General features: G+C 33.2%; 1 protein-coding gene across 34 annotated transcripts in view; it reads right to left on the bottom strand.

Moving 5' to 3' along the window:
* RIMS2 (regulating synaptic membrane exocytosis 2) overlaps positions 1-27,388 on the bottom strand; it is a 728,068-nt gene that overhangs the window by 363,141 nt on the left and 337,539 nt on the right. For all 34 annotated transcript variants that reach the window (XM_025395354.1, XM_025395352.1, XM_025395350.1 and 31 more), the window contains one exon: positions 11,407-12,332. In XM_025395354.1, coding sequence (XP_025251139.1) covers positions 11,407-12,332 — 926 coding nt within the window. The remainder of the gene's footprint in view (positions 1-11,406; positions 12,333-27,388) is intronic.

Genomic DNA, 27,388 nt, shown 5'->3' with positions numbered 1-27,388 from the left:
AAAAAAAAGATGTATGTATCATGCTTTAAAGCCCTTTGGGTAACTGGGCTCTTTGGATGGTCCTTGAACAAACCATGTCTTCCAGTATTCATGCCCTTCTGTAGATCCCTCTCCATGTATTTTCTGTGACTTTTCTTTAATACCAAATAGAATATGGTAGGAATGATGCCACATGAGTCCAAAGCTAGGACAGAATAAGTGGTGTCTCAGAATTATAGCTCTGCGAGCCCTGAGCCATCATATAAGAAGTCCTGCTAACTGGAAACTGCTATGTTAGGGAGACCAAAAGTAGGTGCACTGGTTCAGAATCCCATCTAACCATCCCTGCTAAGGTATCAGATGTGCAAAAGAAGTCATCTTGGACACTCTAGATGAGCTCATACCACCAACTAAATTCCACCAGTGTTAACCTTTATAGCATCATATGAAGAAGAAAAACTACACAGTTGAACCTTGCCTGAATTCCAGACTCACAAAATCATGCAAAAGGTGGTATTTCTAGGTAGTGGCACAAAGTGTTAACTACTTCTCTTCACAAAAATCAAGTATAAGTCTTGAAAAATTGGTCACAACAATTGCATGGCTGTGGAAACCAAACAAAAGCAGATACCAAATTGAGAAAAACTTCTAGAGCTTCAGATAATAACAACAGATATATGTTACCTTCTTACCTAGGGTTGCTTCCATAACTTTCTTCTACCAGAGTACAAACATGGAAGGGGTCTACTGAAAGGATCAATAAATCTATCAGTGTGATGATGGCTGGGAAAACCAGCAGCTTTTTTGCTACCAGAAGACATAAACTTGATTTGGAGTGGAGCTGAAAACCCAAGGTTTTTCCAGCTAAAAGAGGCAAACCCAGTAAGAAACAGAAAACCAGCAATTTTTCTAGCCTAAGGTTGTGGTCCAACAAAGGGTGAAACAGATCAGTCAGAAATTTAACAGGAAGACCATGGAAATAAGAGACCCTCAGAAAAGCTAAATACACTCTCCACATATATCAGGCTAATAAATTATATCACTTCTTAGTCACAGGGGAGATCCTGAGAGAGCATGGTAGAAAGTAAAACCCAAGAGTTACTTGAGAACTGGCTGAACTTTAAATGTGTCCGTATACCACACAAAGATTAAATGGCATAAGGTGGAGGCTTTCAAATTCAAGATATTTGAGCACAACTTCTGCCCCAATCTTTGGCTAACAATTTGGATCATGACCCAAAGAGTAGAGACTTCAGAGGGACACATACCACAGGGAGGCAAATTCTATACTTTAAGTCCAAGAAAGTTACTGAAAAAGGGAAAAGAAAAAAGAAACATAATCCTCAGGAAAATCTGTAAGAATCCAGAGTTATTACATGATCATCATTTAAAATGCCCAATTTTCAACCAAAAATTATAAGACATTCAAAGAAATAGGAAAACATTACTCATAACTAGGAAAAAAAATCATTCAAAGAAACTGACTGCTATGTACTAAATGTTTGCATGCCCCTCCTGCCAAATTCATGTGTTGAAGCCTTAATCCCCAATATAATAGTTTCTGAGGTGAAGTCTTAGGGAAGTCATGAGAGTAGAGCCCTCATGATAGAATTAGTCCATTTATAAGAAGAAACACAAGAGAGATTATCTCTCCCACATCATGTAAGAATACAGCAAAAAGAGCTATTTGCAACTTGGGAAGAGGGCTTCCACTAGACACTGAATCTGCCAGTACCTTAATCTCAAACTTCCCAACCTCCAGAACTGTAAAAAATAAACATCTGCTTTATAAGCTATCCAGTCTATGGTAATTTGGTATAGTAGTCTGAGCTAAGACACTGACTCTCAGTGGGATAGATATTGGATTTAGGACAAAGATTTTAAAGCAGCTATTAAAAGTATGTTCAAAAATGAAAAAAAAAAAAAAAAAAAAAAACCCTTGTCAAGGAATTACAGGAAAATACGATAACAACTCAGTAAGTACACCTAATTTTATTTCCTAAAATAAATTATATTGCTTAAAAAGTGAAGCAAAGTAATTTAAATTCTGAAGAAAATAAATGTCCAGCAGAAAAAGGCATAATAAATTATAACAATGTTTAATTTTTAAAACTTAATTTTTTTAGCTTTTAAAAATTAAAAAAAGTATTAATGATTATTTGCTCATTTTTAGAAAATATCATCAACTGATCTCAAGATAACTATCGAAAATTAACAATGCATGTAATCCAGGGATCGGCAAACTTTTTCTCTGACGAGCCAAATAACAAATATTTTAGGAGCAAAAGAGCAAAATCGAGGCTATTATGTAGGTCTTAAGTAATAACAGTGAAGACAAATTTCTACAATTTTTATTGATGAAACTTAAAATATAAATAGTTGACTGTAATTTTTGAAATATAGACCTATACATTTTGAGGATAATATTTCACGTAACTGGGGTTCAATGTTAGTGTTTCCTATCATCAAAATTTCATCTGCTACCACTGATCTGTAATAAGAGGTATTTGATCTTCAAAAATTTTCTTTTCATACAGACAGGTACTGCCAAACACTGATATCAATTGATAAACATATAATCTAACTATGCATATTTATCCCTTGTAATACATTTCTAGTTTTTTACTAGATTCTTCTACTAAAAGCTTAGCATGTTATTATATTGCAGATTAGCCATTTCTAGTTGAAGGTCCTCAACTGCACAATTAAACAAATTTTGAAATACGGAGGTTTCTTTGTATTCACACTGAAGTCTGATAAACATTGCTGGAACTGTAGTTTGAGCTTAGAAGATATTTCTACTGCAAAATTCTGCAGGGATAGAGATCTTGCTATTTTGTTTTAACTTTTGACACCAAGTCAAGTATATAAAACAGCTTGACATTAGTTAAGATTCAAACATTAATTGTTGAAATAACTTTACCACAGTATAAATTTCTCTTAAAAATAGTTATTTTTTGTCTCATAATTTTGGGTTAAGTTCATTAAGAAAAGTCACCAAATCTGGTGACTTAAATTTTCAAATTTTTCTGGACTTTGCTTTCCTGTGAGTTGATAATATTGTGATGGGTGTTTAATCTGGTAACATGTGATCCACATTCCATGGTGCCTTAAAGCTGTAACATTCAAAGTCCACTTTCCTTATCCTTTCTTGATATGACATAATGTGTGCACAGTTAATAAAAAATAAATGAAATGTCACAGCATGGTTGTGTGCATGCTACTCAAAACACTGTGGAGTCATAAACATGTCACTGTAATTTGCAGTTGCTGAGCAGCACTGCAAAGCAATGACAGCAAACATGTAATCTGTCTCGACCACTCAACTCTGTCATAAAAAAAGTATTGATGAAAGAATCGATAGGCAATACATAAATGACTGGGTTGGCATGTGTAAATAAAATTTAGTTTATATACACTAAAATTTAACAGTGTGGCGATTCCTCAAGGATCTAGAACTAGAAATACCATTTGACCCAGCCATCCCATTACTGGGTAAATACCCAGAGGATTATAAATCATGCTGCTATAAATACATATGCACACATATGTTTACTGCGGCACTATTCACAATAGCAAAGACTTGGAACCAACCCAAATGTCCATCAGTGACAGACTGGATTAAGAAAATGTGGCACATATACACGATGGAATACTATGCAGCCATAAAAAAGGATGAGTTCATATCCTTTGTAGGGACATGGATGAAGCTGGAAACCATCATTCGCAGCAAACTATCACAAGAACAGAAAACCAAACACCACATGTTCTCACTCATAGATGGGAACTGAACAATGAGAACACTTGGACACAGGAAGGGGAACATCACACACCGGGGCCTGTTGTGGGGTCGGGGGAGGTGGGAGGGATAGCATTAGGAGATATACCTAATGTAAATGATGAGTTAATGGGTTCAGCACACCAACATGGCACATGTATACATATGTAACAAATCTGCACGTTTTGCACATGTACCCTAGAACATAAAGTATAATAAAAAATAAATTTCATGTGATTTTTATATCACAAAATATTTAAGTTTTTTTAACCATTCAAAAATGTAAAAAACATTCCAAGCTCAAAAACAAGAGATACAGAGAAAAGTGATGGGTTGAATTGGGCACACAAACCATAGTTTAACTATCCCTAATCTAGACTGCGTTATCTGATCATTTTCTCAAGTGAGACTTCATAATAAATGGATAATCTCCCACATGCAGTAAAATTACATTGTATATCCAAAAGGTTGAGGCTTAAATAAGAAGTCAAGTTGTTTTGCTGCTAAATCAACTCTAAAATCCTTTCACTTGTGTAATATTTCTAGCACAGGCTAACAAAAATAAAAGCCTATCCCAGATACAATTTTCTAGGATAAGTCAACCATATATGCAGTTAAATTTACAGTCTAAGATTTTACTCCCGTACCCCAAAGGTGGAATTCTAGAGCAAGAAAAAATGCTATCTTATTTCATGTTTCATACTCTAGTACTACATATTATTGACATTTGATATATTTTAGTTGAAAGAAATAATCAATAAATGAATGAATGAATCTACTCTATACCTCTTGAAATACTGAATTAGTCTTAGACCCAACTTGTCTGCTATTTCAATGCTTTTCAGCTCAATTATAAATGCCCTATACACCATTTGTAATACCATAAGGGCATTTACTCTTTTATGTCTCTCATCGATTAATAATAATAATAATATAACAATATATCCTCCATAAAAGTATACATTTTTCTATCCATTGAAGAAATTTAATCATCAAATGTTTAAAGCTCTACTAAATATTAAAATCTAGGCATCCTCTACTGAATTCTAATCCAACATAACAGCTTTCACTTTCAATTAAAATTTGCGCCAGGCGCAGTGGCTCACTCCTGTAATCCCAGCACTTTGGGAGGCCGAGGCGGGCGGATTACCTGAGGTCAGGAGTTACAATGATGCCTAATACAGCAACAGAGGAATTTATTATATCCAAGTAACATCAATGTGATTGGGTCCTTTTTATTCAAGGGTAAAGTCCTAAGACTCACATTAAAATTGGAATAATTATTTAGCATAAGATTATTTTACCCATAGGTGGAGTGAATACATAAGAGAATAATCAATCTTTGACTTTTTAAAAATTTTACTTGTGAAAGTCTTAGTAAATGTTATTGCATGTCAGGAGTGGTGGCTCACAACTGTAATCCCAGCACTTTGGGAGGCTGAGGCAGGAGGATTGCTGGAGCCCACGTGTTCAAGACCAGCCTGGGCAACACAGTAAGACCTCATCTCTAATAAAAATTTAAAAATTAGCTGGGCTTGGTGGTGAAAGCCTGTGGTCCCAGCTACTTGGGGAGCTGAGACAGAAGGATTTCTTGAGCCCAAGAGGTCAAGGCTGCAGTAAGCTATGACCATGCCACTGCTCTCCAGCCTGGATAACAGAGTGAGACCCTGTCTCAAATTAAAAAAAAAAAAAAAAAAATTTGTTATCTAGCCATCTAATAATTTTTAACATATTCTTATTATTAGAACTTGTCCTAAAAATTTTTGAGTCCAGTTGGTTTCGAATTCCTCAGATGTTTAATTGGTCTCAGATACCATAAATTAATATTTTTCTCACACTGCTAATGTACATTGTCTTCAATAGCCTATTTTCTTTACAAACGTATAGTAAATTCATTACTTAAAAATTATAAAAAATTATGAGACTATGTAAGGCAGTAAATTTCACTAATGATACTGACAACATCTAAATTCAGACAAATACAAAGCCAATATTTTTTGGGTTTGTTTTTAAAGCTTAAAGGATCATGCTTCTATCTGAAAGGTGTAGTCTATTTTTCCTTCCTCCTATGCTAGGTCTTTTCTCCAAATTAATCCACCACCATCTCCATTCACCTTCTCATCTTACAAAATAAGTAAAAGTGTGTTGTGCTAATTTCACATGTAAGAATTGATTCAAACATTTCATAATTTACAGCTAGAAAACTACCATACACATGTATTCTTGCATTTGCTAGGCCACTTCTCACACAAAATTTTATACAGAAAAAATAAAGGCCTGCAACTACCAGGTAAAAATAGTCAGATTAGGCCATGGAACACAGAAGAAACTAAAACTCCCCACAACAGATTGTAACTTAAAGAAGATCAAATGGGGCATCTTTTGTGCAGTTGGTCAAATGGTTAACAACATGGCTATTTAATTAAAGTGAAAAATTACACTGGATTATAATATTAAGATTAAAATATATCTAAGGAAAAGTTCAGAATCTATTATACGAGATATTAACTCGCCACTGAAACTAATTTCTAGACGTTTCTCTGGGTCTAAACGCGAAACACCAGCATCAAGTGAGTCACAAAATTCTAATGTAAGTGAGTAACTTTAAAACATTTTTGGTCATAATCTACAGAAAGAAATATATGTTTTACATTGTAACAAAGCAAAAATTTACTGAACACAATTACCCTTACTCTGTGAACTTGACTTTGGTATTTTCTACTCTATTCTAGTCTACTCCTTTTAAAAAAATGATAGTTATGATCCTCTCAATTGGTTCTGAAAGTGAAGTGGGGAGGAGACCCAATGAAGGGGATAAGGATGAGGACGAGGGTTGGAGATGGTGAACTTTGCCCCACAAGAGATATTTTGTAATGTCTGGGGATATTTTTGGCTGTCACAACTGTGATTAGGGATGCTACTGGCATCTAGTAGGTAGAGGCCAGGGATGCTGTTAAATACCTTACAATGCATGAGATAGTGCAACAGAACAATTATCCAGCCTCAAATGTTAGTAGTGCTGAGGTTGAGAAACCTGCTATAGACTACTCAATAAGAAAATAATAGATAAAATTAGAAATCCAATATTATTTTTAAAGGCTACAAAGAAATATATTTTAAACTTTGAGAAGAATGTTCAAAATATTTAAATTCAGAAATACTATGACATTAGCAATCTAAGACTTACCTCCTTCTATAACCCAAAGGCAAAAAACAAACAGACAAACAAAAAAATGAAAAAAACATCAGTTTGCAATTTCCTAACCCAACACAAAGTATGGGAAAGCGATCAATTTAGTGTTGTAAAAAGCAAACTATATCACACTGAGTAAAAGAAAAGTGTTACAAGACATAAAGAGCATGCAAAATCAGTAAATACAACTAATGCTTCTTTCCTCTGAAGTCCTATGGTACCTGTTTAGTACAATGGCCTTATATTGCTAGTTATTTTAGATTCTCAATTTCTAGGATAGAAAAAATGTGTAACTCATTTCTGCATTTTCCACTGGATCCAATCCAACACCTTGCAAATGATAGGTATTGAAAGAGTTCTTGGCAGAAAAATGAGTAAATAGGTGTTCAGTATTCAGTGAGACATTGAATTACATCTTAAAATTACATCTCAACAAGTTAAGCATATTCTTTCTACCCTGAAAACAAGCTTCATTCAATTTAGGACAGATCTTGGAAGAGGCGAAACCAACACAAATGACCACATCCATATGACCACAATTATACTTTCATTCAGAGCTCTTTAGAGTTGTCCTATAGAAGTCTTAACTATCACAGAACATTAAGTAATCCAAAAATTATTTGAATACTGTATGATGAGTATTGGGTATACGCAGTCTCATCTGATCCTTACAATGACTGAACAATAGAGATACTATTATCCCGATTTACAGATTTATAGGTAAAGAAACAGACCTAGAGTGGTTAAAAAGGTAGAACTAAATCACATAGTTAGTGAAGGGTTTGATCATCTTCTTTTACTCCAAAACTGATACTTTTCCCATGAAACCTCTGTTTTTGTTACACAAACTATGGCCCAGTCATTGTAATTAGCAGCATCATTTAACAGAATATACTGAATGAAATGACATCTATTATAAATTTGAGTGAAACTCTGTATATTTAAAATAATGAAATCCATCTGAAGCGACAAGTAAGAGACAAGCCAAAACTTAAAGATAGAAGAAAAGAAACAGACTATCCAAAAGGACAGCAGAGAAAAAAAAATTAGGTAGAGTAAATTATAAACTTGCTACCAACTGCCAAGGAATTTTATTATTTATAGACCAGGAAAGATTCTGCTACGTAGTAGAAGCTATGATGTACTAGGACCTAGAAAAAAATTATTTTGCAATGATAATGTTGCTTGGTGCTATCTATAAAGTGTTGTTAACATTTTAAAATTAGATAACTTGATGAAAATTTGCCTTGCATATTTTTGAAAGATTATGCACAAAATTGAAAAGAAACAGAAAAGTAAAGACAAGGAGAAAGATATCGGAGTTGTAAAACACATTCTTTGGAGTTATTTAGTGTAGGTATAATAAAACAAAATGGTGATTATTTTTTAAAAGTTGGTTGGTTCTTAGAATGATGTCTCTACATATAAAAATACAGAAAAACATGTTTAAAATTCACTAGCAAAATTTCTTTAACTATTAGGAAGAATTTTCAAACATTAGTTAACTATCAAAGATGAACCACAATGTTAGATACTTCTAAAGGTAATTTATTCCCAAATCAAATTGCCAATTTTCCACAAATAATAAAAAAAAAAATGCTACTTTAATGATGAAAAGCCAAGACATGATATAATTCAATCTCTTTCCCATAATATCCCAGTGTCTCAACAGCTACAATTTATCCTCACTGAATTCAATTATTGGGGAAATATTAAACATAAAAAAGATTACTTCATTCAAGTTTATTCCTCCAAATTCAAATTAAAGTGTAGTTTTCTGCCGAATACATGTTGGCAGAAACTGTCCTCTGTGAAACAATGATTAAATACATGAGAAAGAGGACTATTTTCAACAGTGTCTACTAGAAGTTCAAGTTTGGGGATAAAAAAAATGTGAGAGGCATTTTTTTTCTATATTTTCTAAGTGTTTTAGCTTTGCTAATTTGTTTCAAATAGGATTTTAATTTAACTCATATATACCTTTTTATTTATATGAGATTTTTATAAGTGGATACTTCAGAATACTAAAATAAAGATATCACATATAAAAAAGCTTTCAAGCACTGAATTGATACATTTCTGGGTTTTTTACATTTTTATGTGGTACAAGTGAAGGCATTACTTTAGCAAAGGATAACAGAAATACCTACCAGATAGAATCTAAACCAAACCACCAAAGATAACAAAACTATCCTTTTTCTTATTTTTTAGTATCATGATATACTCTGGCAATTGTGAAAAATGACCAAACTAAAGATGATTAAATATACTTAAGGAAGTACTACAGCTTAGGGAAAATAAAATTTGTATATACTCCACAAAAAATTAATTAAGATTGACAGTTGCTCTTTATAGATAATTATATTTTAATAAGCAAGTTTTTCTTAGTATTTATCATTTGAATGCAACAAATATGAAATACCCCTAACTTGATTTTTTAAAACTGCATATGCATTTCCCCAATCCTATTTGTTGAATAGTTTATCTTTTCCCTCTTGGATTGTTGTGCATTTTATATTTTATCATTTATTAGTTTTAATATATTAAAATTTCACTGATATGTCCAAATTATCTAGCAGTACCACATTTTCAATTATTGTCATTTTATACTATCTGGTCAAGTGAGTTCTCCCTCACTACTCTTAACTATTCTTACAAGTGTTATTTCTTCCAGATTAACTTTAGAAATAAAATACTTCAAGGGTCCAATTGGTATTATGTCTAGAATATTATTAACTCCAAGAGATTATCTGCAAAGAGCTTGCATCTTTATACTACTTAGCCTTCCTAATTAGGAACCGCTATTCACATCTTCCTTACGCTACTCAGTAAAATTTTACGGCTCTTCCTGTAGGCCCCTCATTTCTTGTTAGTTATTTTTATATCACAGTTTTTATTTTTAATTCAGAATGGAAACTCTCAATTTATGTGTTCTAGCTAATTATTTTGGTACAGTATAAAATGATTCCATAATCATTTCATACCTAGCTCTGTTCTTGAATATCCCTTGTGATTCCTGTTGATTCTATAAAGAAAAAATTGACTATTCATCAAATGGTATAAGGAAATTGGGAGTAGGAGGTTGGTATGATACTCATCAATCTGGGATATTTTTCTCATATTCCAAAATAAATTCCAGAATGTTTAAAAAGTTAATGGTTAAAAAATAATTTAAAAATGACATAATATACAGTTAAATACTTAATTGATTTGGAAGTGAATAAAGAGCTTTTAAAGATGAAAATAATGGAAAAAAATCACCAAATACAAAGGTTTAGCTACATTAAATTCAATAGTTTCAAATAAACAAAGTAAAATACTAGGTAAACATTAAAATGAGAAATGTATTTGGCAAATAACAGTTAAATGGGGTGAAATCCTAACTATATAAAAAGCGCTTTTAAATCAATAAGAGAAAAACTAATACCCAGAGAAAGAAGGGCAGAAAGAATTAAAGGAATGAACAGATAATTCACAGAAGATATCAAATGCAGATAAACGTATAAAACATTCAACTTTACAATCAAATTCAAATTAAAATGACAAAGAGATAGCATTTTTGTGGCTATTCAATTGGCAAAGATTTGGTGAATTGAGACTGAAAACTCAAGTACATCTGACAAGAGTAAAGCATGTTACAACCTTTTTGGAAAGCAATTTGGTAATCTGAATTAAAGCTTAAAATAATCCAAAGTACGAATATATATTTTTGAAATACTCAAGAGATGTAGGCAAAAAGTATGTATAAAGACAACCATTATAATTTACATTGGCAAATGGAAGCCACGGCAATGCCCCAAATAAACAAATATTTAGTTTGTGGTATAATCTTATGATAGAATGTTAGTGTAGCTATTTAAAATGTATTACTAAAGAACATCTAATGGTTTGGGGAAAAACCACTTATGATGTGATAACAATTGAAAGCATCAGTATACAAAATTATACATAGCAAGATACCAATTTTATAAATCTATAAACCATACATGCATAGGAAAAAAAAAGAAGGAAAATACAATAAAAGGTTAACAATGGTTATATCGGGGGAAAGAAATACGGATAACTTGCATTTCATTCTTTATGCTTTGAAGACTTTTTCAGATGTTTTATAGTGAACATATTGTTACTTTTACAAGGAGACAAAAAATTAATGTTATTTTTAAAACTACAGTTAATGGATATTTTTGAAATATGCTGCCAAGTGATACAAGAAAACTTTCAGAAACAAAGCAAGAAAGCAATTTTTAAAAATCAATAGAACATCATTCTGTTGTTCTTATACCTGAACAACAGAAGATACTTTTTATAACATGAAGTTTTCTTCACACGTTCGATACCATCAAAAGACTTTTAAAATAAAGCTAGTAATACCTATTACATTTTCACTCAGAAATACAACCTATAAAAAAACGCTTATCTAATCAATTACAGCAAAATGTGTAATTAGAAAACTTACCTTTTTCACTTACACTCTCACTTTCAATCTCAACATCATCACAACTTGTATATTCGGGCGTGGAAGCCAATTCCTCCTCTGAACTGCTCAACGAAACCTGGCGCATTTTACCTCCTTTCTTCGATTTATGAGGCTTTGGTGGGGGAGGTCTCACTGACTCTGACTGGTCTGAACTGAGAGAATCATTCCTTAACATTGTTTCCATTTTTTCCCGTTTCGTTTTTCTTACAGCAGAGCTAGGATCTAAGTGGTGCTGTTTCCGTAGTGAGTCAGTACGCCTCAAGTCTGGTCTATCTATGGGTAGCGGACTCCTCCTAGGGGTAGGAGGACTATGGTTTGTGGTCCTTTGTGCATAAGAACTTGGTCCCTGAGCCTCTCGAGTTCTTTCCATTGAATAAGATCGCTGATTTTCCATGGCAGCTCTACGTTCAGATATAGATCTTTGCCTTGATGGTCGGTCCATCCTTAGCATAGAAATCCTGGAATCTTCCAGGTCAGCATTTGCCAAAGAAACATCACTATGCCTTCTCTCATGCCGTGCCCGGGACACTTCAGCATGGATCCGCATTTGTTCTTCATAGGGTTGTGGCTTTACTGGATAACGGGCCAAATTCGGATCACTTCGGTAGCGTGACTGGTACTCTTCCTCTCTCCTTTGTCTTTCGTATTCATCTCTGCTTTCCACATCCTCATCATCTACAATATATTCTTTGGAATGCCTATGACTTCTCCTGTTGGAGTCCCTATAACTTAAATGATCAGAGTCTTCATAAAACTGAGGTTCATGTTGAGATCGCCTATCAGCATAATCTGATGGAGATCTAGGCATTGCGCTATCCGAAGTAGCATACTGTGAATATTCCTCTCTTTCTTCCCTTTGGTCGTATCTTCTATTCTGATCTCTGGACACAGATGGGCTTCTTTTCCTAAGTAACCAAAGGAAAAGAACAATGAGAAGAGCAAAAATTTATCAATTTTACATTTCATTGATTTGCTGGCAGGTTGATGGATAACCAAGTAGTCCTTTTGCCTTTTTAAAATTTCATTTTAAAGGCATACCAAAACAATGGTTTCAGTAGTATTCATTATATTAAGTTCAAATAAGTACTTTGTTGTGGTTATTAAGTGCCTGCAACACTATATCTGGAATATGCTTATGCTCCAAAATTAGATAATATGATATTCCACTGCTATAAAATAGCCTTTATTCAAATTTCCTTGCTTGGCTTGCTACATACACTTCCACTATCCACCAACTATTATTCAGCAGCTTAGAAAAATATTTTCTTCCATCTTCTCTATACCTAACATATTATGAAAGTTACCTGAAAATGTAATGAAGCCAAACTGATTTGGCTCAAGAGTTGAATACTTTCTGACTAAAACTAAGTGCTGGCTCTTAAAAATCGTTTTCATTCATCATCTGTCTAGTTCATTCCTAGTATTGGTTCACCTACATTTTCATTTTATCATCATGTCTCCAACATTTTTTAATCGATCTAACTTGAGATAAGCAATTTAAATAGATAAATAATAATGATCCACTCATTACAAAAATCCTAGAAATCAGAAAAACTGCTATTTTTATTCCATCTTCATTTAGATTAAGGCCAGCTTGGTGATATTATTCTACTAAGTCTCTACATCTGACCCCTCATATTTCCTTATAGTCTCAGAAGAAGAAACTGCCTATTACGTTCTCAACTTACCCTTCTAACACTGGTAAAACCTAGTGAACCTTGCAATCACACATAATACCCTGTTAACAAAATATTCACACCAACCTTTTCTCTGGAATAAACTCAGATAATATCAACTATTAGTCATGAAAAGCAATAGGATTAGAATCCTGAAGATAACAGAAAAGGTTTAGAAAACTATTATGGGGATTTTGCCAGAACATGAACAGCAGATAATGAAAGAGTGAAGTAGTTGAAGTTAAAGATGACTAAGATTCAACAGTCCAGTTGTGAATTTCTTAGTCAATGGTTTATTAGTCCAAAAGCAAGAACAGAGAAAGGACAGAGTAGAATGACCCAACCTGGAAAAAGCAGCACTCTTCTCTAATATCTCCCCTGGGTCACAGAATCTTTTTCCCTCATATTTGGAATACAGTCTGCCAATCTATCAATTAGGTTCACTAACAAAAACAGAAGTTATTCTAGGTTTTCCAGGTAGGAAGGGTTTTAATTCAGGAACCAGAAGCTACACAACGGTTGAATGGGCTACAGGAATGAAAGCCAGGAAAGTTAATGCTGATGATCTTAGCCTGAAGATGCAGAGACAAGGGTTCTCAAAATGGACATTAGAAAGCTGCTATGAATGCCAAGAGTCTATGGACATCTGCCAGCAATTATTTCAACCACCTAAAGCATCAGGGTGGCCAATTAACAGGAGTTTGCCCAGGAGCCACTAAGACTTTTATATCTGCCCATCTGCTAGCCAACAACTAACGCATGACAATAATGGCTTCTGTATATCCTCCACCTTTCAAATCTCATGTAAGTACAAAGCCAGGATAAACTCTAACCTGGAACTATAAAGGAATAACTACTGTAGAAAGTGAAAAAATTAGTGTATCCCTTAAATGTTTCATAATTAAGAAAGTGGATATGACATTTTTTAGCATTTACATTTATATAAAAAACATTTAGGACTTAATTACAAATCTTTTAGATTACAATTGTTACATAAAACCATAGATTCCTACAGTTTAAAATTTACAATCAAAACAAAACATTCAAAAAAAATTTATAGTAACACCCTGTTTGTGTGTATATGTGTGTGCGCACTGTGCATCATTCATTTTACTTTTGTCATTACTTTTATACATTTGACTAAAAAAAAAATACTCTGGCATGATAGTAGTCTATCATGAAAAGAACACCAGATTTAAGGAATCTACAGTTCTTAGTCATACTTTTGCAATTAGCCAGTTATTTCAAACTATATAACCATTAAATCCTTAGGAGTTTGTGCTTTAAATTGAGAGACGTAGATTTTACATGTTAACTCATATATTACTTTAACAAACATATATTAGGTAAGAAATAAATGCCACACACTATCATATAAATTAGGAATACAGAAATGATTAAGACACATTCCTTGTTCTTAAGAGGGTGAATGATTCTGAAACCATCTTCCATTTCATAGGTGGTAAGATTTTATTGATACCACAAATTCATCAAGTTAATAAGCCTACATGAAAGCTTAATGCATTAAGGATTTCCCATAATATATTTAATGCAAACTGAGTATAGAAGTACGAAAAAAAAGGAACACTTCATTCCTATCTTAAAGAATTAACATGAATTTTTGAAAGTAGAGTATAAAGTGAATACAGTATATTTTATCTTACTGATAAATATTTATTTCCTATTAAGGACTTCAGTTCCAAGAGAAAGGTTATTAATAATTAGTTCCTAGCAAGCCATCTAGGTACTTTTTAAAAATCATACCTTAGGAAAATTGAATTCATTGTTAAATCTAGCAATCACATCGTTCTAGAGATTATGAAATTTGCCAGAAATATGTGAATCATACTGTAGATGTCGATTTGTACTGGATTTAAGATTATAACCACTATAAAAAATAGAACAGTGGTTATAATCGGAAATTGGGATGACTATTGTCACTGTTACAAAGACTTAGGTTTTCAAAAATACACTTTAAGGTATAGTACTTTACAGTATGTTAACACTATGCGAGAAACAAGGCACAATTTCATTCTAACAATATATGTATCAAACAATGAAGAACCTGCAATCAATTATTTCTAAATAATAAATATTCTATCAAATAATTTTTACCAACTATATTATGAATTACTTCATATATACTGTCCTTTAAATTTTAAACTTCTATATTTCATGATACTATATTCCTTTCAGGAACTAAATAAAATCAATGTAAATTCAAGTAATGTGTTTCTAGTCTATATCTTTGCTACCAGCCTTTATAAACAAGACTTAGCATTTATCATCATCAGGTGGAAAACATTTAATAGATAAAACAATATCATTGATAATTTATACATTTCTCTAAAGAACCATAAGGCATTTAGCAGTATTTAATTCATCTATTATAATACAAAGGAAAAGGAACGATTCATCTAGGATTTTACATTTCACTTAATCCTTCAAAGACCCTGAGAAATTAAGAGGCAGAATCCAAAATTATGCCTTTCTTTAGTATAAAATGTGTTTGTGGCATCATATAGTGCCTTAATCTTTAATCCTATGCATTCTATCAATCCCTATTTCTGTTATAACAATATCAGTATATATTTATATTCACTTTATATTTATCTAATATCAATTCACTTCTCTTTACTGCCACCTGCATTGTTAGAATTGTTTTCTCTTTCACCATAGTATTCTCTCCTTAATTAGAAACAGTTTATAGAAAACCACATTTTAAACATCCTAAATCTACTGTAATAAGTATCATTTCTACTCCTTGCTTACAGTTGTTTGTCATGTGGACTATTCAATCTATTTCTAAATATTCTAGCTTGTATAACACATCTGATGCTCCATTATAAATGTTATTCTAACTATGCAAAATAGTATGCATAGGAAATCCTACCAATTAGACTCCTTAAATTCCATGTCCAAAAAGCATACTGACTGATAGAAAAACTCCAATGAAGCTTCTTTCCCAATTAAAATCACTTCCAGATTTCCCAAAGGCATCCAGGGTTTATATGCCATAAATTAATTCATCATGTTTTTACCATAACCTCCATTTTAATATTTACAGGCTTTACCATCTTAAGTGATTTGTGTTACTAATACCACCTATAATACTGACCATATTGATAAAAAAATAATCAAATCTCTGAAAATATAGTCTAATGAACATTTGAAAACATTTATAAACGTTGAAAAATTACATGGAAACCTACATTGTAATATTTACATATTTTAACTCAACTGAAGAAATATGCAATTTTTAAAAATTATAACACTGGAAATACAGTGCAGAATTTGAAGATTACTAATTTTTATAAATTCAAATTTTACATTAAGTACTACCTATATGAAAATTTTTGTGACTCATAAGCATTAATAGTAGAGATCATTAAAAAATTGTTACTTTATAAATAAGAAGATGTAAATCACACTTGAAAAATCAATAACCTGAAAAAAATACCTACTTGTTTTTAAAAATCTTTATAAAGCACGGATATTGCTAAATAAACTAATATAATACTTCATGAATACAATTACACAATGCTAACTAACCATACAGTTTAAATGTAACACTGCAACCAAATTCTAAAATTTTAAGCTGTTAAAACACATTAAATCAAGGATTTAACAGAAGTATATGATCCTGTAAAACATGAAAACAAAGGCCCATTTCTATAATTCCTACAAAAAGCTTTTAATAAATCAATTTATATTTATAAAAAATCAAAAATATAGAAATTTTTACATATCACAATTAATATTTAATCTATTTTTATTGTTTTACCTTTGTTCAACCAATGCACATCTGTCGAGCATGAAGCATCATGTTGACAAAAATACATCAACAGTGTGCCAGGCAGTGCTTTCATTTAATCCTTCTAGCCCTGGCAAAATCATAGAAGCCATCCTTAATCAGATGATTTGAAAGTCTCTACTTGCTAACAATTGTTTTATTTCAAAACTCAGTTACTAAAAAATTACACAAAAACAACACTCATTCAAGGATGGAGTCATAGAATCCTCTAGTGATGGGTCTGTTAAGAAAAAGGTTATTCTTTAATGCTGTTACTATGTGGCTGTATATAGCTCCAGATCAAGTAAGAATGTACCCTGTAAGGAGGATTATGGTACTTAGCTGATTAGTGCCTCACAATACTGAACACCAAATGCAAGCTACATCCAAGGCATTTCTGGGCACTATGAAACTAAGAAGTTGGTTAGACACTAAGTTTAAATCAAATTTTGCTCATTTTGTCAATTAACATCTCAATGCTCATTCAGTGATTTAAAAAAAAATTAAAAAGAGAATAAGGCCATACAAATTCCTTCCTAGCAAAAGCCAGTTATCTGGATATTAATATTACAACTCTGAAAGTTATATTTAAATGATTCCAAATAATTTTATATAAAACTGAGAAAAGGCCAGTGTTAGATGAGTAGAAAAAGATTAAAAAGGGCTGTGCTGTTTTTAGGTCTCACAAATAGCAAGTTTAAATGAGGGTCTAGGAATATATGGTAGCACCATTCAACTATTTGTATAGGTATTCACCTCTATAATTTTATTTTAGAATTAAATGTAGGTCTTGAAAAGATTGGAGGGAAAATGTGGATAGAAAATGTGATTTTTTAACCTCTCAGATTTCTAATAAAGACTGGCAGATAATTCAAAGAGAAATGTAATAAAATTTCAAAATAATTCATTTTCATAGGAATGTAAAACCAGTAATAAATTTCAACCATACAGACCCCACAGTTCATATTAAACTGAAAAAAAAATCCATTTGCCCACAGTTTATTTTTATTCTTAAGTCAAGAAAATTTCAGAAACACTGCAGTTAATAGCAATCCTTCTTCCTCTTTACGTTTCCTTCCATTCACTTTACCACCTCAGTGAGTTCTCTTGGTGATGTTCCTCTAACTGTAATGCACACTCTGGTGACAATGCCCTTCTCTATCAATCGTCTTGTTTCTAGCTCCTCTTATTCATCTACCCCAGACTTTCATTTGTATCACCTTTAATACCACTATTGTTTTCCCTTCACTCTCTACTGATCTTTCTAGGGCTCCAATTTCTTTCTCCTTTTCTCTTTAGAATGTTTATTCTCCTTTCAGGACTAGTTTCCCCATTTTTAACTCTTTACTCTTAACATGTTTTCTTTTGTTTATTGCTTTTGTAACTACTTCCCATGCATTCAAATTTTTGAGGACCCAAATTGGGATCTAAGAGGTTTTCATGAGAATAATTGTAATCTTATTATCCAGTTAAGATTACAATTGGATCTTAAACTACAAAACAACAAAAAGATTCTATGAATCAGATGCTAGTTAAATTAATTTTTATTTTATTTTATTCATGAAAGTATTTTCAACTTGTATTTAAAAGATGAAGGTTCTTAAATATTCAAGTCTCTAGAAAATGCTGCACAATTGATGATCCCTTCAGGAGATCAATAATGAGTAGTGAGATTGAATCAGCAATAAAAAATCTTCAAACAAAAAAATAAAGCTCTAGACCAGGTGAATTCACACAGGAAATCTACTAAACATTCAAAGAAGATCTGGTACCAATACTACTGAAACCATCAAAAGATTAAGAAGGAGGGAATCCTACCTGACTCATGCTATGAAGTATCACTCTGATACCAGAGCCAGAAAAGGACACAACAAAAAGAGAGAGATAGAGATCATTATCTCTGATGAACTGAGATGCAAAAATCCTCAACAAATACTAGCAAACCAAACCCAACAGCATATCAAAAAGATAACTCACCACAACCAAGTAGGTTCCATTCCAGTCGTGAAAGGATGATTCAACATACACAAGTCAATAAGTGGGATTCTCCACACATAAAATACCTAGGAATATACTTAACCAAGGAGGTTGCATTACTCTGTTCTCACACTGCTAGAAAGAAATACCCAAAACTGGGTAATTTAAAAAGAAAAGAGGCTTAATTGACTCACAGTTCTCCATGGCTGGGGAAGCCTCAGGAAACTTACAATCATGGCAAAAGGAGAAGAAAAGACACGTCTTACATGGCAGCATGCAAGAGTGAGTGTGTATCAGTACAGGAAAAACTACCATTTATAAAACCATCAGATATCGTGAGAATTCACTCACTACCAAGAGAACAGCATAGGAGAAACCACCCCCATAAATCCAATCATGTCCAATCATGTCCCAACAGGTCTCTCCCTAAACATCAGGGGATTACAATTCAAGATAAGATTTTGCGGGGAAACAAAGGTTAACCATATTAGAGGTGAAAGATCTCCACAAGTAGAACTACAAAACATTGATGAAAGAAATCACAGATGACACAAACAAATGAATAAACATCCCATGCTCATGGATTGGAAGAATCAATATCATTAAAATGATCATACTGCTCAAAGCAATCTACAGACTCAACACAATTCCTACTAAAATATCAGCATCACTTTTTCACAGAGTTAAAAAAAAATCCTTAAGTTCATATAGAACCAAAAATAGAGCCCCGAATAGAAAAAGTAATTCTAAGCAAAATGAACAAAGCTGGAGGCATCACGTTACCTGACTTCAAATTAAACTATAAGGCTACAGTAAATAAAACAGAATGGTATTTGTATAAAAGTAGACATATAGACCAATGGAACAGAACAGGTAACTTAGAAATAACAGCCAAATACCTATAACCAACAAAACATACACCTAGCAGCAGAGTAAACAGACAATCCACAAAGTGGGAGAAAATCTTTACAATCTATACATCTGACAAATGACTAATATCCAGAATCTACAAGGAACTCAAACAAACAATTAAGGAAAAAAAAATCCCATCAAAAAGCGGGCTAAGGACATGAATAAACAATTCTCAAAAGAAGATATACAAATGGCCAACAGACATATGAAAAAATACTCAACATCACTAATAATCAGGGAAATGCAAATCAAACCCACTATGTGATACCACCTTACTCCTGCAAGAATGGCCATAATCAAAATGTGAAAAAATAACAAATGTTGGTGTAGATTCAGTGAAAAGAGAACACTTCTACACTACTGGTGGAAATGTAAACTAGTACAACCACTATGGAAAACATGAGATTCCTTAAAGAACTAAAAGTAGAATGATCATTTGATCCAGCAATCTCACTACTAGGTATGTACTCAAGGGAAAAGAAGTCATTATACGAAAAAGGTACTTGCACATGCATGCTTATAGCAGCATAATTCACAATTACAAAAATATGGAACCAGCCCAAATGCCCATCAATCAACGAGTGGATAAAGAAACTGATATGTATATGTGTGTGGTGTGTGTGTGTGTGTGTGTGTGTGTGTATATGCATTTCTATAATTCCTACAAAAAGCTTTTAATAAACCAATTTCTATTCATAAAAGCACAAAATATATAAATAAAACAAAATATATAAATATATAAACAAATTTTTTGCACATATATATATACACACACACAGTCCACACACAATGGACTACTACTAAGCCACAAAAAGGAACGTAATAATGGCATTCACAGCAACCTGGATAGGAATGGACACTATCACTCCAAATGAAGTAACTTAGGAATGGAAAACCAAACATTGTATGTTCTCATTCATAAGTGTGAGCTAAGCTATGAGGATGAAAGGCATAAGGATGATGGACTTTGGGGACTCAGGCAGAAAGGGTGGGAAGGGGGTGAGGAATGAAAGGCTACAAATTAGGTTCAGAGTATACTGCTTGGGTGCACCAAAATCTCACAAATCACCACTAAAGAACGTACTCATGTAACAAAATACCACCTGTTCCTCCAAAAACCTATGGAAACAAAAATTTAAAAAGAATCAGACCACCCTACTTCTTCATAAGGTGTTTTTTAAAAAATACAAGTTTGGATTAAAAAAAAAAAAACATACACTGGGGAAAGGATACCTTGTTCAATAAATGGTGCTTGGAAAATTGGATAGCCACATTCAGAGTAATAAAACTGGACCCCTATCTCTCTCCATTGTCAAAAATTAACTCCAGAGGGATTAAAGACTTAAATATACGACCTAAAACCATAAAAATTCTAGAAGAAAACTTAGGAAAACCTCTTCTGGACATTGACTTGGCAAATAATTTATGACTAATATCTCAAAAGCAAATGCAACAGAAGCAAAAATAAATAAGACTTAATTAAACTAAAAAGCTTCTGCATAGCAAAAGAAATAATCAACAGAGCAGACAGACAACCTAGAGAACAGGAGAAAATATTCACAAACTGTGTATGCAACAAAGGACGAATATCTAGATTGTATAAAGAAGTCAAACAAATCAGCAAAAAAACCCAAATAATCCCACGAAAAGTAGACAAAAAACATGAATAGACATTTCTCAAAAGAAGATATAGAGGTTGCCAACAAACATGAAAAAATTATTAACATCTCTAACGACAAGGAAAATGCAAATTAAAATCACAGTGAGTACTATATTACCCTAGTCAAGAATGGCCATTATTAAAAAGTCAGAAAACAATAGATGTTGGCACAAGTGTGCTGAAAATTGAACACTTATACGCCACTGATGGAACTGTAAATTAGTACAGCCTCTGTGGAAAGCAGTATAGACATTTCTCAAAGAACTAAAACTAGATCTACCATTCAATTCACCAAACCCATTACTGAGAGTATCCATCCAAAGAAAAAGAAGTCATTATATTAAAAAGACACCTGCACACATTTATCACGGTACAATTTACAATGGCAAAGATGAGGAATCAACCTAAGTGCCCATCATGTGATGAGTGGATAAAGAAAATGTGGTACATACATACCATGGAATACTACTCAGCAATAAAAAATAATGAAATCATATCCTTTGCAGCAACTTGGAAGGAACTGGAGGCCATTATCCTACATGAAGTAACTCAGGAATGGAAAACCAAATATTGTATGTTCTTACTCATAAGTGGGAGCTAAACCATGGGTATAAAAGGTACACGGAGTATATAATGGACATTGGAGATTCAGAATTGGGGAAAGTGAGATGGGAGTGAGAGATAAAACATCACCTATTGGGTACAATATATACTATATAGGGGACAGGTATACTAAAAGCTCAGGCTTCACTATTACACAATTCATCAATGTAACCAAAAACCACTTGTACCCCTAAAGCTATAGAAATAAAAAAATTTAATCTTTTTTTAATAATTCTGCTCTTGAAGTAAATCTATCTTCAATAAAGCCCTCTTATCTTCTTTCCAGTTTCTTTCCCAATACTCCTATAGAAATTTCCTCTGCCAGCCAGCAAAAAACCAAAAGAAAGAAAGAAACAAACAAAAGAGTGTGGTGCTTGCTGGAGCTAGGCCCCAAATAAGATGAAGAAGCAGATGCAATCAAAGACGCTGGTGAGGCTGAGCTTTGTGAAAGAAGGTTGTTAAATTTCAACAAGTGTTTGTATGTGATCTGATCATATTTTAAACATGGTGTTCTTTATTAAACACCACATTAAAAGAGGGATATCAACTAAGAGGCATGTCTGAGACCATGAGAATGATGAGTCACCAGATTAGACAACACAGTTAGAATTCTCTTTTAAATTCTAAAAATTTTTAACATATTTTTAGACATGTTTTTAACATAAATTCCTCTAAATTATGTGTTTTTAAACTTTTATAGAAAAGTTTCTTTAGCAATTTTTAAAGTAACTGATAGAAAATAATTTCACACTGTGAAATTACTTGTTTAGCCTTTAATTTATATATATTCTCTAAAAACGTGTTAGATTACAAGCTAAAAGTAGGTGACTTTTAGGGTTACTAAGTCTTCTGAATGAAGAAAATAGGAAATGTACTCTGGAAGCAACTGTAATGAATATTTGTTGTTGGCTTTCTGTCATCTATTTCTCTTTCTTCTTGAAACAGAAAGAATGTCTCCTCCCTTCTAAGCTTTGTGGTTTTGATTGAACTGGCTTCAACTGTTTCAGGGTTGAGCCATGATTAGCAGAGCTAATGAGAATGTACCATTCCTGTTCAAAATGACTAGCACAATGACCTAAGCTGGTCCAACCACAGTGCCTCTTAAGGACATTGGTCTGACAGTACTGAGACATAGACTTATTGTTTCACGATTTAGAGTTCATGTAACTCTCACAGTTACTAGAAGACAATTTAAGGGTATAAGTCAGAGAGCCTTCCCCAAATGGAGTCAATATCCACATAGTGACAATTAAAAATAGAAACAAAGAAATTAGGTTCTAAGTCGCTTTACCGGAGATTCAGGATCAATCCCCACCTGAATCAACTCATGTACTTCTCAAGTTTCAATGAGTTAACAAATAAATTATCTTTAAGTTTAAAGCCAGCCTCATTTGGGGTTTCTATTACTTGAACCTAAACTTTTCTTTGCTGACACAGAATCTGTGACATAGACAGACCCCAAAATCTGTATGTTGCTTTCTCATCAGCTGTCATGATGCTTCTGAGCTCTGTTTCTATGAAAATTGTTTTTTTTTTTCCTTTCTGAAATATAGGCACTTTGGCACCTTTACATATGCCGTAGTCATATGGTTTCTTTAAAGTATTTCCAGTTTTACAGTAAAAATAGTCACTTAATGAGATGAAAATCTTTCCTGAGATTAAAAATCAAAAGATTGCATATTTAATATTGAATTTTACATGATAATTCTGACATTGGGCTTGTTCTATTTAAGGCTAGAAAGAGAGAACAACAAACCACACACAACATGTTTCAAGCGACAGCAACAAGCTGCCTTTTTAAAGTAATTCTCAATAAACTATCCCTTGGCCAACTGCTAACCTAATTCAGAAACAGAAAAAAGAGGTAGATGACATATGAAATATTACCTCCATTACTGACAAAACAGAAATTGTAGAACTGGTCTCCAGTAAAAAGTGAGATTCCTAATACAAAAACTCAGAATCATACAGACACACCCATCCAGGCACAGACTACATTGGTCTGAGACTATTTTACAGCCTGTTTCTATAAAACTTGTGGCAGGCAACAGGAGAGAATGTAAGTTCTCTGTGAGCATCTTGTTCCCAAGAGAAAGAGGAAAAACAAAGAAACTGCTACTTAGGCTCACTTCCTTATCCCAAGGGGCAGAACAGAAGAGGGAGTAGGAGGAAGCCAGGAATATTATTTTAAAGCAGCTCCATCCATGAGGGAGGGAATATATGAGAAAAAAGGAGGATATCCTATCTACCAAAACATTTTAAGTCTAGAATTGTGTTTGGTTAAAGCAGCTCTAGTGCACGCAGAACTTCATGATTTAGGGTTCAAATAATACTTTTCTTAAACTGAAAGCTGATAAGATAGCAGTAAGAATTAATAGCTTTATAAAATCCATAAAAGGACCAAAGGCAAAGAGAATGTGGCAAATATAGTTGGTTGCCTACTGAATATCTAATCTCTCTACTTTCTTACAAATAGAATCCAAATTTTATTCTGGACAGCAGTGTGCCTGGTCTAACAAATTTCTTTTCTGGGTTTTCTCATGGCTGTGATTCAGGCCAATAAGATTTAGATAGAAGTTTATTAGGTACAGTTTCTACAAAGCTACGTATTCTTAGTGAAAAGACATAAGCACAATAGGCTGACACCTTTCATACTTTATTCTTCCAACGTCTTAACTGTAATGTGGTCCTACTACCTATAATACAATAGCCCTCTTTTAATCTTGAGTTTTAGAGCCACACATTGTAGTAGCAGGGCATTAAGCAAGAGGAACATAGGTCTCTGTTAACTTCCTTGAGTAGTAGTATCATCCTTGTGCTGTCTACCTCCAGACTTCTTTTTACATGAGAAAAACATAAACTTCTTTATTTAAGCATGTGGTTATGAGATCTATGTTACATATAGTTAAACATAATGTCAACTAAAGCCGACTCGTCTCAACTGAGAACTCTCTAAGACATCTAGGCTCATCAGTAAATAAACAACACACTTGTTATAAACAAGTAAATAAAAGGCTACAATAGATACAAATGGTCTAGGAACAAAAATATGTGCAGGTTGTCTGATGAAATACAAGCCAAGGAGAGAGTGACTTCAAATAAGAGATAGAACAGTACAACATACGTCATAATTCCTTAATCAGTGGCTGCTGGAGCCAAGAGTCTATCATGAGCATCTCCTCCTAATTCTGTGTTCTGTGATGTCACATTGGTAGCTTAAACTCAGCCATGGATACTGACACCATGGAAATAGGCTAATGCTGTAAATCAGGTCTTTTTTCTTTGGCGAGCTTGTTGTCAAGTATTTACCAGCACATCACTGCTTACACACTCCTGTACAGTTAGACAAGAGTCTAGAAAAAAATGTTCAATGGGTAGCCAAACTGCTAATGCTGTTCATCCAGAGACTTTATTAAAGAATACGTAACGTAGGGTCTGACTCAGTCACTGTTTGAGAAAACAAGACAGTAGGAGAGAAAGAAAGAATTCGTTCTTGGCATTATAACTACAGAGTTAATTTTACTTTCCAAAACAACTAAATGTAAAAAAAACCAAACACCTTCGGTTTTAATTTAAAGACACCCAAAAATCAATACAATTCTTTGAATATGCCATTCTACCCCGATCCTACAGTCTTTTGAGTTGCATGTTGTGACAGAGTTTAAGTGTGTTTATGAAATCAGAACATGTCAGAGCATTTAAAAAAACCTTTGTAAATATGGTTTCCAAAGATCTAATGGCTAATGTAATGACAGTAAGCAGGAAGAGTGTCAGACTGCATTTAAAGTAGTAGATAATATGGAAAATAAAAAACCTGAAAGTAGTTACCACTAGATGGCACTAGAATGTATAACTGAATCTACACATTTGTATCCACAAAAAAAAAAATTATACTAGATTTTTATATTATACAAAATCCCTTTGACTTTATTTATTTATTTATTTATTTATTTATTTATTTATTTAGACGGAGTCTTGCTCTGTCGCTCAGGCTGGAGTGCAGTGGTGCAATCTCAGCTCACTGCAACCTCTGCCTCCCAGGTTCAAGCTATTCTCTTGCCTCAGCCTCCCAAGTAGCTGGGATTACAGGCGCTGTCCACCACTTATTTTTAGTACAGATGGGGTTTCACCATGTTGGCCAGGCTGGTCTTGAACTCTTGACCTCAGGTGATCCATCCACCTCAGCCTCCCAAAGTGCTGGGATTACAGGCATGAGCCACCGCGCCTGGCCCTTTTACATTATTTTCTATTGGAATTATTTACATCATACTTCTTTGCACAAAGAGTTTGAAATGGCACAAAAATAAGATGCAGAAAATAGTTAAGTAGAAATTGAAATTGGGATCAAAATCAGAAGTGGCAGCAGAGACCATAAATGAAAATTGGGTAAAAATTGAAAAAGGCTTATAAAACATGACAAGCATTCTGAACTTTCATCCTGTAGACAAAAGCGATATCATCAGATGTTTTGTATTAGCAGATATTCTGGTTGTAATCCTATGGTTAAACCTGGGGACCAGGAACAAATCTAGTGTCATAAAGATCAATTGGATTATTCCAATAATCCAAGTAGGAAACTATGAGGTCCTGAATCAAAGCAGTGGAAGAGAATGAAACAAAATATATTTAGGAGGTTAATTCTATGGAACTTTAGATGCAGGAAGTAAGAAAAAATAAACGTTGACTAAGTTTTTCTTTTCTTGAGGGGCAAAATGAATAAGATTTGGAATAGAGGAAAAAGAAAGTTTGTAGAAAAAATATGTTCTATTGACCAATAAATAAATATATTTAATAAACAACATTGAACAGAAAGAATTTGACAGTGTTTTCCCATCACTAATAAAAGTCTACATGGCAGATTCTATTTCTATAATGGGTATGAAGACTTGAAGACACTATGCCATTAGTTAATGTGTGTGATAAAGAATGTTATAATTTTTTTTATTATTATTGCAGTGGTGTAGTAGTGGTGGTGGTGGTGGTGGTGGTGGTAAGAGTGGTTTAGCTAAACTTAGCACTGAGTTGTGGGCACTTTACATGTATCCACTAATTCGTTTTTCAAAATAATCCTGTGCAGTACTATTATTATCATTCCGATTTTTCAGATGTGTAAACTGAACCCAAAGTTATTTACTTTGCCTAAAATCACACGACTGGTAAATAGTAGAAAAGGAATTTAAAACTAGTGGAAAAACAAAAAAAAAAGCTGTCCTTATTGCTATCAGCAGTTAGCTGACATAGTTGCTACCAGTTGGGCTCTGATTCCCCCCAGTACACATAAACAATTTCACAGAATATCAACATCAGCCAAAGGTTCACTGTAACTGTTATAGAACAAAG

Source organism: Theropithecus gelada, chromosome 8 (assembly GCF_003255815.1).
Source record: "Theropithecus gelada isolate Dixy chromosome 8, Tgel_1.0, whole genome shotgun sequence".
In the NCBI taxonomy this organism is placed as follows: domain Eukaryota; kingdom Metazoa; phylum Chordata; class Mammalia; order Primates; family Cercopithecidae; genus Theropithecus; species Theropithecus gelada.
The sequence above is the reverse complement of the archived record's forward strand: the minus strand, read 5'-3'. Positions and strand labels throughout refer to the sequence as shown.